Genomic DNA, 15,798 nt, shown 5'->3' on the forward strand with positions numbered 1-15,798 from the left:
TGCAGCCCCTCGCGCGACGCGTGCTGCAGTCCCGGCTCTTGTCACGTGCATCTGATTCAAGCTCCGATGAAAACTCTGTGGCGATGCTTCCATCATTAGCGCCCGCGCCTTGGTCTGTAACCCTCAGCACCATCACGGTCTCTGCTGCCACCATGCCAGTACGTCCCTTCCTATCCTTCGCCGTGCAGCCGCGCTAACCTACTCTCTCCAGAAACACTACTGTGACTACTGCGATGTGTTCCTGACACACGACTCTGCCTCTGGTGCGTATTCGGACACTTTGTAGACGCGTCCCACGTCCCGTTAACATCGAATCCGTGTACAGTTCGGAAGGCTCACAACAGCGGACGAAACCATCTGGCCAACGTTCGGGATTACTATGCGTGTACGTCCTACGTCTGTTCGTCGTCTCTTCATGTTGTATTGATAATCTGCCTGAAGCACTGGGTCACGACAAGGCGCAGAGCATCATTGACCAGATCACAGCTGCATACGAGAGCGGAAACCCTCCCCCTCCAGGCGGATTTGGGTTTGGCCCCCAGCACCTGGGTCCCCCTGGCCCTGGCTTTGGGGGTCCTCCCATGGGTTACGGTGCGCCGCCATTCGGTGGTCCTCCTCCCTTCGGTCCCGGTACGCAAACAGTTCTTGCTCGTCCCCCCATTCCTCATGTCGCATCAGGTCGTCCACCCATGCCCCCTGGTATGCAGGGTCCGCCTGGCATGATGGGGCCTCCAGGTGCGCCCCCTTTCCCTCCGAACGGTGTTATGCCTCCTGGGATGGGTCCTCCAGGTATGGGTCCGGGTGGATTCCCGCCAGGTGAGTTCATCCTTTTCCAAAGTAAGGCCCGAGCTAAGACTATAGCCCCAGGTATGCCACCCTTCCCCCCGAACAACGCTCCCGGCGGGCTTCCTAACGGGGCCCGTCCGCCATTCCCTCCTGGTATGCCTGGCATGCCTGGCCCCGGCGGTCCCAATGGCCCTCCTCTTGGAGGTCCACCGAATGGCTTCAATCCCTCCCAAGGACCTCCCTCTGGTGGCCCCCCTGGAGGTGGCGGTATCCACCCGGACAGGATGAGGATGATGGGTGGAAATTAAGCATATATCGACACGGTCCTTCATGCCTTCTTTCTCTCGTGTACTTGTAGTTCTATTGGTGTCTTTCGTGCAACGTGTTATGTCTACGTTACTACTTTTTGCACATATGTGCATCGTCTTGCGTAAGGAACATTGGCGTTCGCCGGTGTTAATTTCCGGATCGTTAGCCACATGTGTGGGCGCCCATGGGTGTTCACGGCAATCGATATGAAGTCACAGAGTGACCAGCTTCAAGCGATCCGGATTCTGAGTTGCACCGCCAATGATTCGCAGACCTCTGACTCGACCACATCGATGCTTTAGACTCTTATCTTGCTACCTGCGTCACCTAGAATGCATCTGCATGCTCCGACTTAGAGTCCTCTGGCGTAGACGTCCTCTCCATCAAATTTTTCTGCGACGCCCCACGACTTTTCCGACGACGATGGCTTTCTCGACACAAGTGCTCCAGTGCGATCCAGCATCGGTCTCCTTCGAATCCGACAGACCTGTTATCGCATCTAAGGAGACACTAGAGGCGTTGGAACGCGCTTCGAAGCAGTTGCACACGCTCCAAACGGTCGCGTTCCCGACGGAGACTGTGTACGGGCTCGGTGCAGTCGCTCTCGAGCCCGACGCGGTCTCCCGTATCTTCTCCACCAAAGGTCGGCCCCCAGACAACCCGCTCATCGTCCATGTATCCTCGCGCGAGATGCTGCATAGAGTGCTCCCCGTGGGCTACACGATATCGAGGACTTACCAGGCTCTTATGGAACGCTTCTGGCCGGGGCCGCTCACTCTCCTCTTCCCGACCGACCCATCTATCGTTCCTTCAATCATCACGGCGAATCAGCCCACGGTCGCTGTCCGAATGCCTTCACACCCGATCGCGCGGGCCCTCATCGCACTCGCAGACGCACCTGTGGCTGCACCGAGCGCGAACTCCTCGGGCAAACCGAGCCCCACCAAAGCCGAGCACGTCTATAACGATTTGCAGGGGAAGTTGGGCATCATCCTGGATGGGGGAGCGTGTGGGGTGGGGCTAGAGAGCACAGTGGTTGACGGCCTGCAAGCCGATGGGAACTTGCGCGTTCTGAGGCCGGGAGGGGTGACGGTGGAAGACCTGGAGCGCGTCGTCCGCGAGGACCTCGTAGGCCTGGATCCTGCACCGAAGGTCCTGGTTCACCGACGCGACTATAGCGACGAAGCGATGGAGCAGGCGCCCACCACCCCCGGCATGAAGTACCGACACTATTCTCCAAGTGTACCGGTGACATTGCTACTCACCCAGTCGACTCCTCCTGCTGGGACGCAGCGTATCCCTCTGAAGACGTTCTTAGACTCCCTCACCGCCGATACACTGGGTCTGGGACGGCCTCTCCGGATCGGCGTCCTGTCTCCCTCCGACTCCCTCCTTGCGCCAACGTTATCGTCGCTCGCTATTTCTGACGTCGAGTGGATCGTGCACCCACTGGGTCCCGTCTCTGAGCCAGCCGTCTCCGCTCATAGGCTGTTCGACGGGCTCCTATCCCTGGATAGCGCGAAGGTGGACCACATCATCATCGAAGAGATACAGGAGGAACGGGAGGGGCTCGCAGTCATGAACCGCGTGAAGAAGGCCGCCGGAGACTCGGTCTGGATAGAAGTTTAGTGTTACATTCGCACCGGTACGCATATCTTACTGTTACGAATAAATTATCCATAAACGCTGCCTGGGCGCGGGATCCCTTTATGTCGAACCGACCTCCCGTCTTTCGTCGTTTGGTCTGGATTTCTTTATGGGCCTTTGCCTTTCTCGGTTTCCCGCCCTCCATCGCGTGCCTTCCGAGCTCGGGGGGCGCGTGAAGGTAGGCGGGACGGCGGGTGACAAGCAGCTACGGGTCGGCGCGACTTCTGGGAGTATGCAGACTCCAGAGAAAGGAGTTTCGGTCGTTCTTCACAATTCTGCGGGCACGCGTCGCGGCTCGGCGATGCGGTGTTCTTTGGAACGTACCCGCCGGGCGCGGATTGAATTATCAAGCCTCATTGCAGCCTTGAGGCGAACACATGTAGTGGCACCTTGGGCGCGAAACCTGCGCTGGCGTGCGCGCGATGCAGAAAAAACACCAGTTAATGCTACGAGACGCGTTTAGGAGCAATGGCAAACCTTCTGAGGGCGTCGCTGACTGCAATTGCTCAGGATGGTCATTCATACGGCCAAACCTCCTCACTACGAAAGCCCATCACCCAGAAGTCGGTAGCGCCTGCGTGACACCGCGCTCGAAATTAAATTCTACGGAAGAGACGGTGTGCTGGGCGCACAACACCCAAAAGGTCGCCGGCTCTGCTGTGGCTCACTACGCACGCGGACTGCATTGTCCCGTTGCCCTGCTGGACGGCCCTATCCCGCTGGGAATTCTGCGCGCACGCGAGTGGCGAAGACGGTAGGTGATCACTCGCAGGGGTAGAGGGGCACGTGCAGACCCTCGCTGGGATTGAAAGTAGACTGCTAAAGGGACGATGGAGGTGCAAAACGTGGCAAAGGCAGGAAGTGATCTTATAGCGATGTTTTGCCCTCTCTCGTCGTCCTTTGAGTTCTGCTCACCGGCGCTCCCGCCCCCTCGCCCGCCGTATATAACCTCTCGCCCGTAGGCCCAATGTCTGCACGCCTTCCATCCTCCTCGGCCTCCAAGCTTCTGCTCTTACCCCACTGTTTCCTCCCTCCAACGTTCCTACGATGCAGGCGAACGGTATGTGCCTTCGAGTCTTTCCGCAAATGGCTTAGCTCATATGTCCCGATTAGGTCAACACGCTGCTTCCCCTTTCATGAACTCGCCGGCATTGCCTGGAGCAATGCCGCAGTCCTCTCCCGACAAGGAGTGTCCTCCCTCCCCATGGAACTTCAATGGTCTTGCGCTACCTTCCCGAACGGTTACCCCTGCTCCCAGCGCGGGGCGCGACACCCCTCCGCAACAGATCACCATTCCCCTTGAGCATTTCCAGCAGCTCATGCGAGTCTGGGCGTCCATGTCCGCCGGGCCCGGCACCCCGTCCAGTAGCTCCCCTGCTCCTTCCAACGCATCCTCGTTCAGTCCGTCACAGACTCAGTTGTCTTTGTCTCGCCCGGCAACCCCAGACGTGCCCAAGAGCAAGCGCATTCCCCGCCCCCCGAACGCGTTCATGCTCTACCGCTCCCACCTCCTCAAGACCCGCCAGATCCCGCCGAACGTCGAACATCGCCAGCAGAACATCAGCCGCGTCGCGGGCCAGTGCTGGAATATGCTTTCGGATGAGGAGAAGAAGACGTGGCACTCTAAGGCGAAGGAGGTCCTGAGTGCGCACATGGCCAAGTACCCCGGCTACAAATTCTCGCCCGAGCGTAAGAACTCGCGGCGTAAGACGCCACAGGACACCGATGCTCCCGTCCCCACCGGGGACGAGTGGATCGTTCACCTTCGCAAGACGTATATGAAGCTGGATGGCCCCGCCCCTCAGCCTTCGCGTGACCGCCGCAACAGGTCGCGTCGAGGCGTCGGGACGGACCAGCCTGCTTCCATCTCCCTCCCTCCTTCTCTTGAGGCGTCTCCCGCGTCGTCCCCGGGCACCGCTCCCAATCTCTCTGCGCCCGCGTCTGTCTCTTCGTCTCCTGCGATGCGACCTTTCTCTTCCAGCGACATGGCGCAGTGGGGGCCGCCGTTCGACATGCCGCTCTTCCCGGATGTCCCCCCTCCTCAGCAGCTCCTCGATCAGTTTGCTCTCCCCACTGGCCAAGCGAGCGCAGTTGACAACGATGTGGTATGTTTGCTCTCTCACCATCCTCAGAGGTAGCTGCTCATTGCGTACCTTCTAGACTCCCAGGGCTGCTACGTTCGGAGACATCGCCCCTCCCACTGAGCAGAAGTACAACTACCAGCCCATGTTCGACTTCTCAGCGTACCCCGGCGCGGAGTCTCACCTCGGCCTGCAGAACTTGGCGCTGCCTGAGTCTTTCACCGGCGGGCTGGAGCCGGGTCCGTCCGGCGCCGCGGCGTCGCAGCCTCCAGTGGACGATATCTGGTCACTCATCAACGACCCCAACGCCAGCGGCTCGCTGCACGGGGACGAATATCCCTACGCCTCGCACGACTTCGCCGGGCCCGTCAACTTCGACGACGCTCCCTTCGCATCCCTCTTCTCGGGCTCCGACTAGATTGTATCCCCATCTCTTCTCGTCGATGGCAGCGGGTATGTCGTCGGCTGGTTCCTGTTCTCTGTCTCTTCCTCTCCATGTTCCGCGGTCTGTACCTCTGCATTGTGTGGCTGCTGATACCCGGTCCGCTCGTGTCTCCATAATCTCCGTTTGTACATTTATGCCGTGACTGTATCCATAGACACCTGTGTCTTCACATTATTCCAAAGCATCGCATTGTCTTTGAGTATTTGAGTGGCAGCGCGCAGCTAAGTCCCGTCAAGTACGAGCGGTACGACGGCCCGGAGCACGTCTGTTTTTGCGAGCGATCGACGTCGGCAATGTCCGAACATAACTTCGCCTCCTCATCCTCACTCGACCACCGACAGTACTGTATCTCGGCCTTGTTGCCTCTACTGCACCCATGGCTGGCCCCAAACGACGCGCTTTGACTGCAGACGACCTTATGCGGATGCAAGAGGACGGACATCGGAGAAAGAGGCTCAGGATTGAGGACTCTGATCAAGATTTGGACGAGAACAGTGCTTCTGAGGACGAGGACGTACGGGCAAGCGACGAACAAGATGGCGAGGGGAGCGACTCCGGGTCTGAAGACGGGTCGGACGGGTCCGAGGTCTCCGAAGTTGAAGACGTGCAACACGCGGGAATGCCATCTCTTCCAGCACTAGCAGACGACGATGAAGACGCGGACAGCCGGTTCGGCCTCTCGCGAATGGCGTTCAAGCCAAGAGCAGCGCTTGCCACTGCTCCCAATGCCCCAAATCCTCCCAAACGATTACCTACCTCCTTCGAGGCCATGGGCATATCCTCTGCCCTGGTCGGCGCCCTGTCAAAGCTGTCCATCAATGCGCCCACCGAGATTCAGGCAGCGTGCATACCCCCGCTCCTGCAAGGCACGTTTGCATCTTATACAGTCGTAATGCTTCCCTAGCTGACTAGGATGAAGGTAGAGATTGCATAGGAAACGCGAAGACTGGCTCCGGAAAGACTATCGCGTTCGCGCTACCTATACTGCAGAAACTCTCCCTAGACCCGTACGGCATCTTTGCGCTCGTGCTGACACCAACAAGGTAGGCTATCATGATATATTGCAGGCATGCCGACGTCTCACCCCACACAGGGAGCTTGCTTTCCAGATAGCCGAGCAATTCGCCGTGCTCGGTGCACCGTTGAGCTTGCGAACAGCGGTCGTCGTGGGCGGTATCGACATGATGGCTCAAGCTCTTGAATTGGGGAACCGTCCGCATGTCGTTGTTGCGACGCCAGGACGCATAGTTGACCTCCTCAGGAGTACGTCTGGAGAGTGGGATTTGTCCAGGATCAAGTTTCTGGTATGAAGGTCCCCTCTTTCCGTCTTTTCAAGTGTCTTACATCCGGCAGGTCTTGGACGAAGCGGATAGGCTACTCACATCTTCTTTCGCACCGGAGCTATCATACCTGTTCAATATTCTGCCCAAGGAACGGCAAACCAGCTTGTTCACCGCGACGCTGACGGACGCGGTCGAACGGATAGCGGATGCATCTCCGAAGCCCGGAAAGCAGAAGCCCTTCGTCCATAGGATGACTGCTAGGTACGAGTTCCACTAATCACTACACTACTTCAACTAAACCATGCAACCGCAGAGTGGAAACGGTCGAAACGCTCAAGCAGTACTATATCCTCGTCCCGTCCCACATCCGCGAAGCCTACCTCTACCACTTCCTCTGCAACCCGCCCGAGTCCACCCACCACCTCCGGCGCGCCCCACCCGAAAAGGTCAAGCCGACCAAGAAAGGCAGCAAAGCCAAAGCGCGCCCCTCCAAGAAGAAGGCTTCCGAGGACCCCGACGCGATCGAGCAGCCGCCGCCCACGATCATCTTCTGCATGCGCCCGCGCACGGCCGCATACCTCACGCACCTCCTGCAGACGCTGCACATCCGCGCGACCGCGCTGCACTCGCGCCTCACGCAGCGCGAGCGCCTCTCCTCGCTCGCGCTCTTCCGCGCGTCCGTCGTGCCCGTGCTCGTGTCCACGGACGTCGGCGCGCGCGGGCTCGACATCGAGGACGTCGCGCTCGTCGTCAACTGGGACCTCCCCGCCGAGTCCGAGGAGTACACGCACCGCGTCGGGCGCACGGCGCGCGCGGGCAAGGGCGGCCTCGCCGTGAGCTTCGTCACCGAGCGCGACGAGGAGCGCGTGCTCAAGGTCGAGGAGCGGATCGGTGCGTGCCCCCCTTATTTACGCTTCTTCTCCCGCTTCGCGTGCGGGGCTGTTGCTGCTGCTTCCCCCGCGTGTGCCCGCGGCTCTTTTCGCCGACGCCGGCAAGGTGCTGACTACTCCCCGCGCTGCCCCACACAGGCACCAAGCTGGCGGAACTGGACCTCCCGGAGGGGAAGGTGCTCGAGCAGCTGAACACGGTCGCGACCGCGAAGCGCCTCGCGAATATGGTGCGTGCCGCCCGGGCTGCTGGCTCCGCGCACTGTGGTGCTGACGACATATGGGCTCCGCGGTGGGGCACAGGAACTGCACGACTCCGACTTCGGGAAGCGCGAGGAGATCCACAAGATCAAGCGTGCGAAGCGCGCCGCGGACGTCCAGGGGGCCGACGGGGACGTCACGCTTCCGTAACTTCGCCGCTGCAGAGCTTACAGCTCGCCGCTCGGCTGCCCCGAGGAACCGTAGGTCCTCGGGCGCTGTACGTAGACACGTTTGTGGTGTACGCAGTGCTCAGCAGACGTATGATGATGATGCGCATGGCAGCACAGTGGTGCAAGCACCCCAAACCCACTACGTGATTGCGGGCGAGAGAAGAATACACACGAGAATACATTACTTCCGCGGGGATGCGGCAATAATGAGGGGTATACACTACTTCGGCGGCCGACCGACCGCTGTCCGTCGAGACGTGTCTATAGTATACCACCGCGGGGAAAGCAAAGAGCCACGCAGAACACCGCGCGTGGATGAGCGGCGGTCAGCGAGAGGGCGGGAGGATTACGGGGAGGGAGCGGAAGCATGGGTAGGGTCGTGAGTGAAGGGGGAGTGGACAAGAGTGCGTACTAGGGGGGTCCGAGAGCGCAATTCAGGTATGAAAGCGGTGCGAGAAGGCGAGAGGGAGAAAATGCCAGGCGGCAAGACAAGTCGTGTTTTGAAGTGATACAGAGCGGAGCCGTGCGTGTATGCCGGCGATCCGGGACCGAGAAGAGAGGAGAAAAGGGTGCGAGTGACGAGTGGTGGTACAACATGCAGGCTTCGATGGACAACGAGTTCGACGTGAGGACCGTGTTTGGATGGCGAAGTTGGTGGCCGGCGTGGGCCTAATGGAATGGTGATACACTTGATTACTGGAGACGAGAGACGTGCGGCTGGGGACGGAACGGGGATGCTGGGTTTGATGGTTGCGTGCAAGATAGCGGAACGGCCGAGCGGCGGGGCCCTGATAGAGGCGAGAGATAAGTTAGGCAGGAATGGCGTGGATGGAGGCCGAGATGCTCCCCCCTGGATGGCGCGGGAGTTTTCGACAAGTGAGAGACGTGGGAGGGTCCGAAGCCGTCAGTCCCCGAGTGAAGCGGAACGGGACCGGACGGCAGAGGGCGAGACAGACGATCGACGGTGAAATGCCGATAGTTGCCCGACCGTTGCGTACCGGGTCCAGTATCCTGGATGGGGCTCGGGAACGGAAGCGTCGGACGCGTCAGATTGAACGCTGCGAATCAGAGTCAGGTCAATCGGTGAAGGCATAACTGTATCAGGAATGCATACCCTGACTACGGACCACTGCACGATGAGCTGCTTGACGCGCTCAGCAAGACTTCGTTTGCAAATGTCGCAGGACAGGTGGTCCGCGAGTGGACACAACGCGCTCTCCATGGCGCTCGTCGACAGGTCTATGAGACGCGCGTGAAATATGAGTAACGATATTCAAAATGCTGCGATGATTTTGAAAACCGGAGATGCGCGTACCTGGACGGGCGTCCCACGCCAGATAAGCTGAGGCTAGAGCCCACGCCCTCGTAAGTTTCTTTTGCTCCGTGAAGTCGCAGTCCGCGGTGGGAGAATGGGGGTGCGGCGGCGGTAGCAGAAGGCGCTTGAGTGCCTCGAGCCGACCGAGGTGCAGGAAGAAGAGGCGCTTCAGATAGACTGGCCCTATGCGCGTCGCTGCCTCGTCTGTCAAAGTGTGCAGGACGAAAGACAGGAGGTGGCTGGAGACGGGGACGGCCAGGTCGTAGAGATCGTGGGCAGCGGCGAGGGCATATGCGTTGATGGGCTGCACTGGCGCCTGGCTCAAGATCAGGGAGTATAAAGGTGTCGACGGCGCGATGTGCGCCGAGGGCCGCAGCCCATAGGTAGGCATGGCGTCCACAGCTGATATGAGGGTCTCTATGCCCGGATGGTAGTGCGCGCACGAGATCTCATAGACGACATGCAACACGATGTTGAGCACAGTGGCAGCTTCTGGCAGGGGGAGGACGGGCCCGAGGTCATCGCGCGTTTTGGTCTTGACTGCGGTTGGGGAGACAAGTCCGTTGAAGTGATTGTTGGACATGGATAACACTTGTGTTGTGTGCACGTAGAAAAAGACGCCGTCGGAAGAGAGGAGAATGAGATCGGGTGTTATTTGGAGGAGGTTGGCACCTGGATGGAAGGTCGTGGATACAGAGACGATAGCGTTGCCCGACTGTTGAGGGGCCTCGTCCTGCTGGTCGGAGGACGGGCTGTTCTCAGAACACTGAGAAACGCCGGGACGTGAGTGCGAGAAGGAGACAGATGGAGGATCTGGAACTGACGGGGGGAGTGAGCATCTGGAGCGCGGGGTGCTGAGCAGGGAGGGGGATACCAGCCAGTTCTGCGACGGGGCGCGGGGAGGGGAAGTCGGGGGAGGATTCGGAGATGTACTGCATGACGGAGTCCCATTCAGAGCAGTCCATGGCGGCGGCGGAGGGGGGAGGAGGAGGGAGGAGGACAGACGCGACCGGCCGTCGTTTGTAAATATAGGGCGTCGTGATTGACGAGCACTTACCAGAGCTCAGTGCACCGCGCCGCCCTAGGCGCCCGCAGCTGCCCAGGAACTCGGCTCCCGACGGCCGGCCTCTTCCCGAGCCGTCTTTTCGTCGCCCGTCCAGATGCATATCCAGATCCCAGGGGAACATAGTCCGTGCCGAGGCGCCACGAGCACCCTCTAGGGTACCGGTCGGTGTTGGCGAAAGACCTCGTTGGTATCGAGCAGCGCAGCACAGAGAGACATGTCGGAATGCACAGCAGCGAGGCGTTGAAGGAGTGACAGTGGCCCGCCATAGCCAGCTGGCCGTTATAAGGGCATGCCCCCAGGGCCCATCTCTGCTCCAGCACGCCCTATGCGTCGTGCGAACAGGCCGAGCCACATTCCGAGTGGTAATTAATGAGGTCATTTACAAAATCCACGCCCCGCTTCGCACTCAGTCGCGAGCTCCGAGCTCGCAAATCTTTACTGCGACATCCTCCGAGACCGAGAACATGATCGCCTCCGTGGGTATCTCCTACAATCACTCTACTGTACATACATTGCGACTGCAGCCTGTTTGTGCGCCTGTCATGTTCTTCCACCTACCGGCCCTTGTCCTCGGCGAGAATAGCCTCGTTCAACTCGTCCAGGGGGGCTAGCTCGCGCTTATCCACCAGATCGAACTAGCAGCAAAGAAAGCTAATCAGCACCACGCGAATCAGAAATGGAAGAGCCTAGCACGCACCTCGTTCACGAACAGGAAGAAGTGTCGGTAGCTCGTGTTCAAATGCGCTGTATAGGAGACGCGTGAGCCTTCAGCCAGAGCCCCCTAGAAGTCTCCCCAAGCAGCGCGCACCTTCGATCCCGAGCGCGCAGATGTGGTCGAAGTGGTTGCTGTACAGGTGCGCGTACACCCGGAAGAGCCGCCGGAAGAGCCGCCCGATCGTGTCCCGGAACGTCTTCGAGAACGGCTTGCCTGCGGCGCAATAGGGGGATCAGCCATCTGCAAAGCATCCTGCATACAGCCCGCCCCAGCCCCTGCGAGCCGAGACACGCACCCATCTCGCTGGGGAAGATGTCCTCGTTATCGAGCAGGCCTTGCGCCCAGTTCATGAGCGCGTCCACGTACTCCGGCGCGGGCAGCTTCGTTGCCTTCTTGTACCGCACGCCATCTTCCCACAGGTACTCGTACCTAAGTTACCACCGATGGTCAGCCGGGGAAAGATTGGAGGAGGCGGGGGATCGGCAACTGACCTCGGGCCTGCGGACATTATAGGACACTGTGCGACGCTGCTCAGGAAGGGGGGATGGAGCGCATGAGACCGGACTGACCTCCTGTGGTGTGCAGAACTCGGTCACCGTGCCGTACAGCATGTTCAGGTGGTTGAAGAAGTCCACAGCTACCGTGGCGCACCGGTAAGAAGACACAGTGTCGTAACCATTTGTCAGTTGTCCCGTGAAGAGAGGAGCGGATGCACTCACCATGAACTGCGAGCCACTCGTTGAGGTCTTCGCCCTCCGGAAGGCGCACCGCGAGACGGAGATTCCCTGATCCCTATACATCCCAAGCGAACGTTGCGCACACTCCGGTCAGGATCCGCGTCTTCCAAGCAAGAGGTATCTCGCCACGAAGGTCAAGTGCTTGACTCACGAGGGTGGCCTCGGCATACTTGCGAAGCTGATACTGCTTCGTACCCTCGGGCACGTCCTTGCGCGGCTTGAACGTCCGCGTCTTTCCGCTGCCATCGGCATCTGATCAGCGCGTGCATTCAAGACACGTTTCATTACTCACATCCCAAAGAAAGCAGACATGACTGAGGTATCGAAAGCACGAAAGCGAGGACAGTATTCGGAGTAAAGGACCAGGAGTACAGTCGCGGCAGAGGCTCAGAGAGGCACGCAAGATAGGCGCCGCGACGCGATCGAATCGTTGTGGCGGAAGCTTGATTGGCTCAGATGGGGATCTTATCTTATCTTAGATACACAACTCGCCAACCCGGCGGAAGCGCCCACTCAACTTGAGAACTTGACACGACGACGATGGCGGTCGACGCGTACCACACATGCACAACTCTCCTCCAAAGACCTTATACTCTTCTGCATGGGCCAATGTGCCTGTGAAGTGGCATGCATGGCATATGCACCGCCGGATTGTAGGGCTTGTATCGCCCAGCGGACCTGGTACCAGCAGTAGCCCTGCAGGGGTACCTCAGGTTGAACTCTCCTGCTGCGAGAATTAGCATATAGACTGTATCGACGGCAAACTATGGGATCTTGCACCCCTCGTGATATACCATCTCGAACGAGGTGAGTTCTTACCTAGTCTAACCAACTAAACACCGGCTCATCATTTTGGTGCCCATCAAAGCTGTACTCCGCGACCTGCGAAACCCCTATACTAGCGTGCATGCGGTTGCCGACGCTGTTGTCGCCATACGTGCGACTCGAACGTGCGAAGAGACGTTCTGGAGCGCGAGCTGCGATTTATGACCGTGGTCATCGCGTTCTCGCAGCATGCCAAGGTCTCCTGTCCCTGCTCCCCTGATTTTCGCGCACGGTTCCATGCGGCGTCAAGAACACAATGAAGGTAAGCCGGCGTGTTCTAAAATAATACGCCGTTGGTGCTACATCACAGATTATGCGTAGGTGTGAAACTCATGCTGATTTACAGGCTGATCTCTGAGTCCTCCGAAGACAATTTGCATATGCAACTTCTCGAAGTGGCTGGCGATGCTCAGTGCCTTCTTGCGCGCCCCTGTCAATATAAGTGGACATCAGCGCACCTGATCTGCTGGTAGATTCATACCACACCCGAAGCAGCTTTAGCACAGGGGCATGTGGCTTGCCCAGGCAAAACGTTAACGACCATTCAGAGGGCCGTCGGACATGGTGAGAATATCAATTCCTGGACCGTGACGGGAAGTTAACTGTTAGCCTGCGCAGGGATTCTCATGTAATTAATAGTACAGGATTTAATTGTCGCGCCGTTCGTTGTTCCCGTGGATATTTGCTCGCCAAAGATATTCACATGTTGTTGACCTTGCAGCTAGCTACTCCGCATAGCCACCTATTACACATCGTGTCACAATGCACCGCTATGCCATGGGATCGCCGTCGGTGAGTTGTAAGTGCGGATAGTCAATCCCACAATCGTGTAGTACACTACTCATGCGTCCTTCCCTGACCGTGTTGCGACACACCATGCTCGTTCGCTCACAGAAAACGCCGGACTAATCCATCACATCAGCGAAGACATGAAGGCCGACCGTGGAATATTTTGCCTAACACGGCGACGGAGCCATATATTGCATATGTCTCATTCTAGTTGAGTTTGAGGTGCGCAGTTTTTGCGCTCCGATCGGAGGGAATTAATCCATTGCAGGGCCTCACCAAGGCCGCCTGATGACCGCGTACAATCCACTAGCCCATGACAGAAGATCCACTGTGCCCACATAATGTGTGACTCCGAAAATCGTAGCAGGCTGCAGTCCTCTCTGAACCCTGACTAAACCTTTGCTATTACCGCAACGTCATTGCCGTCCACCACCACAGCTAGCGCACATGTAGGATATAAATTCTTAGGCCCGCACATCTTCCCAGACACTAGACCTTCCAACCGATGCTCCTTTCCACGGCGCCATCCGCTCAATATGTTCAAGCGCATCCTCTTCGTGTTCACCTCCGCCGACACCACGCTTACGGGTGCAAAGACCGGCTGGTACCTCCCCGAGGCAGCACACCCTTATTATAGTGAGCACATTACATCTTGAACCTGGGACGCGCGTCTGACATGATCGGTCAAGTTCTCCCAAGTTCTCGCACCGAAATACGAGATTGACTTCGCCTCCCCGAAGGGTGGGTTCCCGCCTGCCGACCCCGACGGCGCAGCCGCCTATCCCGAGGATGTGACGAAATTCCTCGAGGATCCCGCGACCAAGGAACAGCTCGCCACAACGAAGAAGCTCTCCGACGTCAGCGCGGCCGACTACGACGCCATCTTCTACGTCGGCGGCATCGGGCCCGTTCTCGACCTCGCGACGGACCCCATCAACGCCAAATTCGCGTCGGACGTGAGTGTATGCTCATACATATGAACGCTAACCATGCTGATGTATATTGGGCAGTTTTTCCGCGCGGGCAAGCTCACCACCGCCGTTTGCCACGGTCCGATCGCTCTCACGAGCGCGACAGACGCGCAGGGCGTAAGCCTTTTCAAGGGCCGCAAGGCCACCGCCTTCACGAACTACGAGGAGGAGCTGCAGGGCAAGCTTGGGGACGTCCCCTTCCTCGTCGAGTCGCGCATCGTGGAACTCGGCGGCCTGTTTGAGAAGGCCGGGGAGCCATGGTTGGTCAGCCCATTCTTGGTCAGACGCGCGGGTTTGCGATCGGGGTAACTTACGGGATGCTTTTGCAGCCCCACGTCGTTCAGGACGGCATTCTCATTACCGGTCAGAACCCGGCGTCCGCGCATGGGGTTGGGGAGGCTATCGACCGGGCTCTGTCTGCGTAAGCGGTTGCGCCGTTGTTTTTGCTCTCATGTACCAATATCCTGTGGATCCCGGTGTAAAGGATGGACTCTTGCTACATATTCGCCTGGTGACAAATAATTTGTTGAGGTATCACGCGGGTCACTTTAGTCTCGCCCGTCCGTGGCACATCGATTCACCGTGTAAATCGACATTGGTTTCATGTATACGTGCTATCAACTAAATCTACCACATTTACCGGGCGTTTTCTGGACCCCTAACTCGGGTATCGTAGACACCGGAGGCCCTGTGAGCTGTTGAACCAAGTAAGGATCTTATCTTATCGTGACGCCTCTATATAAACGCGTCATGCTATGCCGCTTGTGTCCTCGGCATTGTAGCAAAGCACCCTATGTATTTGATGATTTTGATTTCCGAGTCGAACCATTGGCAGTATGTTCGTAGGCGTTAACATCCGTAACATGTTCTTCCTCTACTACGCGGTAGATGATCCCCGGCTATAGGTGCTTTTTAAGACTTTGTGCACATTTTTGTGGAGGTTTGAATGGCCCGGCGCACTCCTTGGCGTCCGATCGGACTATGGAAGGCTGCAGCACGTAACCAGGGGTCGCGCCGTGAAATTGTCCCGCCTCGAAGGTTATTGCGCCCCGAGGCCGAGTACATTCTCGATTATCAAACCGGGAAAAGGTAGGGTGCGGAGTGCTCACGCGTGACCAGAGTCGCGATATCGTCGGAAAATTAGTCATACCAAGGGCTTGGACGGTGCGAAACGGGCCGCGCAGCGGCCCATATATGGTGCCCAGGGTGGGGTGGTCGCGCGCGCCGAAGGCGCGTACAGGACGTGCAAGGGCGCGCACTCGACCGCCCTTGCTCGCGATCTCTGCGCGAGCATCGCGTACTATGTATATCATTGAATTTTACTCACCTGCCAATTTTGAGCCAGGAATGCGCGAATTTGCGAGAGCTTCGCGGCGGCTCACGCCGCCGCACCGTATGCGAATGGGCGCCTATTTTAATATATCTTCGAGGCGGAAGACGAGGTGGACGGTGTTCATGTGCTCGGACGTCGCTCAAACGGTGTAAAGTGGTGAAAACGACAAGAAATATTA

The 15,798-nt window shown here is 58.3% G+C and overlaps 6 protein-coding genes across 6 annotated transcripts; 4 read left to right on the plus strand and 2 right to left on the minus strand.

The window, feature by feature from the left end:
• Positions 1 to 108: 108 nt before the first annotated feature.
• Positions 109 to 2,803, plus strand: TRAVEDRAFT_63212 (Sua5/YciO/YrdC/YwlC family protein). Its single transcript, XM_008037218.1, has 6 exons — positions 109 to 158; positions 212 to 263; positions 326 to 385; positions 442 to 630; positions 679 to 816; positions 1,538 to 2,803. The coding sequence occupies exons 1-6, from the start codon at positions 153 to 155 to the stop codon at positions 2,722 to 2,724; spliced, it is 1,632 nt and encodes a 543-aa protein (XP_008035409.1). The 5' UTR covers positions 109 to 152; the 3' UTR covers positions 2,725 to 2,803.
• A 1,276-nt stretch (positions 2,804 to 4,079) lies between these two features.
• TRAVEDRAFT_117369 (uncharacterized protein) lies at positions 4,080 to 4,880 on the plus strand (the record flags this gene model as incomplete). Its single annotated transcript, XM_008037219.1, has 1 exon — positions 4,080 to 4,880. The coding sequence occupies one exon, from the start codon at positions 4,080 to 4,082 to the stop codon at positions 4,878 to 4,880; it is 801 nt and encodes a 266-aa protein (XP_008035410.1).
• A 1,112-nt stretch (positions 4,881 to 5,992) lies between these two features.
• On the plus strand, positions 5,993 to 8,004 carry TRAVEDRAFT_27037 (DEAD-domain-containing protein). Its single transcript, XM_008036599.1, has 7 exons — positions 5,993 to 6,134; positions 6,188 to 6,311; positions 6,362 to 6,572; positions 6,622 to 6,812; positions 6,865 to 7,442; positions 7,580 to 7,668; positions 7,742 to 8,004. The coding sequence occupies exons 1-7, from the start codon at positions 6,038 to 6,040 to the stop codon at positions 7,847 to 7,849; spliced, it is 1,398 nt and encodes a 465-aa protein (XP_008034790.1). The 5' UTR covers positions 5,993 to 6,037; the 3' UTR covers positions 7,850 to 8,004.
• A 224-nt stretch (positions 8,005 to 8,228) lies between these two features.
• On the minus strand, positions 8,229 to 10,078 carry TRAVEDRAFT_27038 (uncharacterized protein). Its single transcript, XM_008036600.1, has 4 exons — positions 10,009 to 10,078; positions 9,185 to 9,950; positions 8,984 to 9,108; positions 8,229 to 8,927 (listed from the first exon to the last, which is right to left on the minus strand). Exons 1-4 carry the CDS (start codon positions 10,021 to 10,023, stop codon positions 8,916 to 8,918), a joined length of 918 nt encoding a protein of 305 aa, XP_008034791.1. The 5' UTR covers positions 10,024 to 10,078; the 3' UTR covers positions 8,229 to 8,915.
• Positions 10,079 to 10,560: 482 nt separating this feature from the next.
• On the minus strand, positions 10,561 to 12,092 carry TRAVEDRAFT_27039 (Mob1/phocein). The gene is made up of 9 exons (XM_008036601.1): positions 11,995 to 12,092; positions 11,854 to 11,941; positions 11,685 to 11,757; positions 11,535 to 11,602; positions 11,457 to 11,482; positions 11,261 to 11,394; positions 11,059 to 11,178; positions 10,948 to 10,994; positions 10,561 to 10,885 (listed from the first exon to the last, which is right to left on the minus strand). The coding sequence occupies exons 1-9, from the start codon at positions 12,012 to 12,014 to the stop codon at positions 10,805 to 10,807; spliced, it is 657 nt and encodes a 218-aa protein (XP_008034792.1). The 5' UTR covers positions 12,015 to 12,092; the 3' UTR covers positions 10,561 to 10,804.
• Positions 12,093 to 13,852: 1,760 nt separating this feature from the next.
• On the plus strand, positions 13,853 to 14,712 carry TRAVEDRAFT_34945 (ThiJ/PfpI; the record flags this gene model as incomplete). The annotated part of the gene is made up of 4 exons (XM_008036715.1): positions 13,853 to 13,952; positions 14,016 to 14,272; positions 14,327 to 14,551; positions 14,617 to 14,712. The coding sequence occupies 4 exons, from the start codon at positions 13,853 to 13,855 to the stop codon at positions 14,710 to 14,712; spliced, it is 678 nt and encodes a 225-aa protein (XP_008034906.1).
• Between the last annotated feature and the right edge of the window lie 1,086 nt (positions 14,713 to 15,798).

Source organism: Trametes versicolor (genome assembly GCF_000271585.1).
Source record: "Trametes versicolor FP-101664 SS1 unplaced genomic scaffold TRAVEscaffold_3, whole genome shotgun sequence".
Taxonomy (NCBI): Eukaryota; Fungi; Basidiomycota; class Agaricomycetes; order Polyporales; family Polyporaceae; genus Trametes; species Trametes versicolor.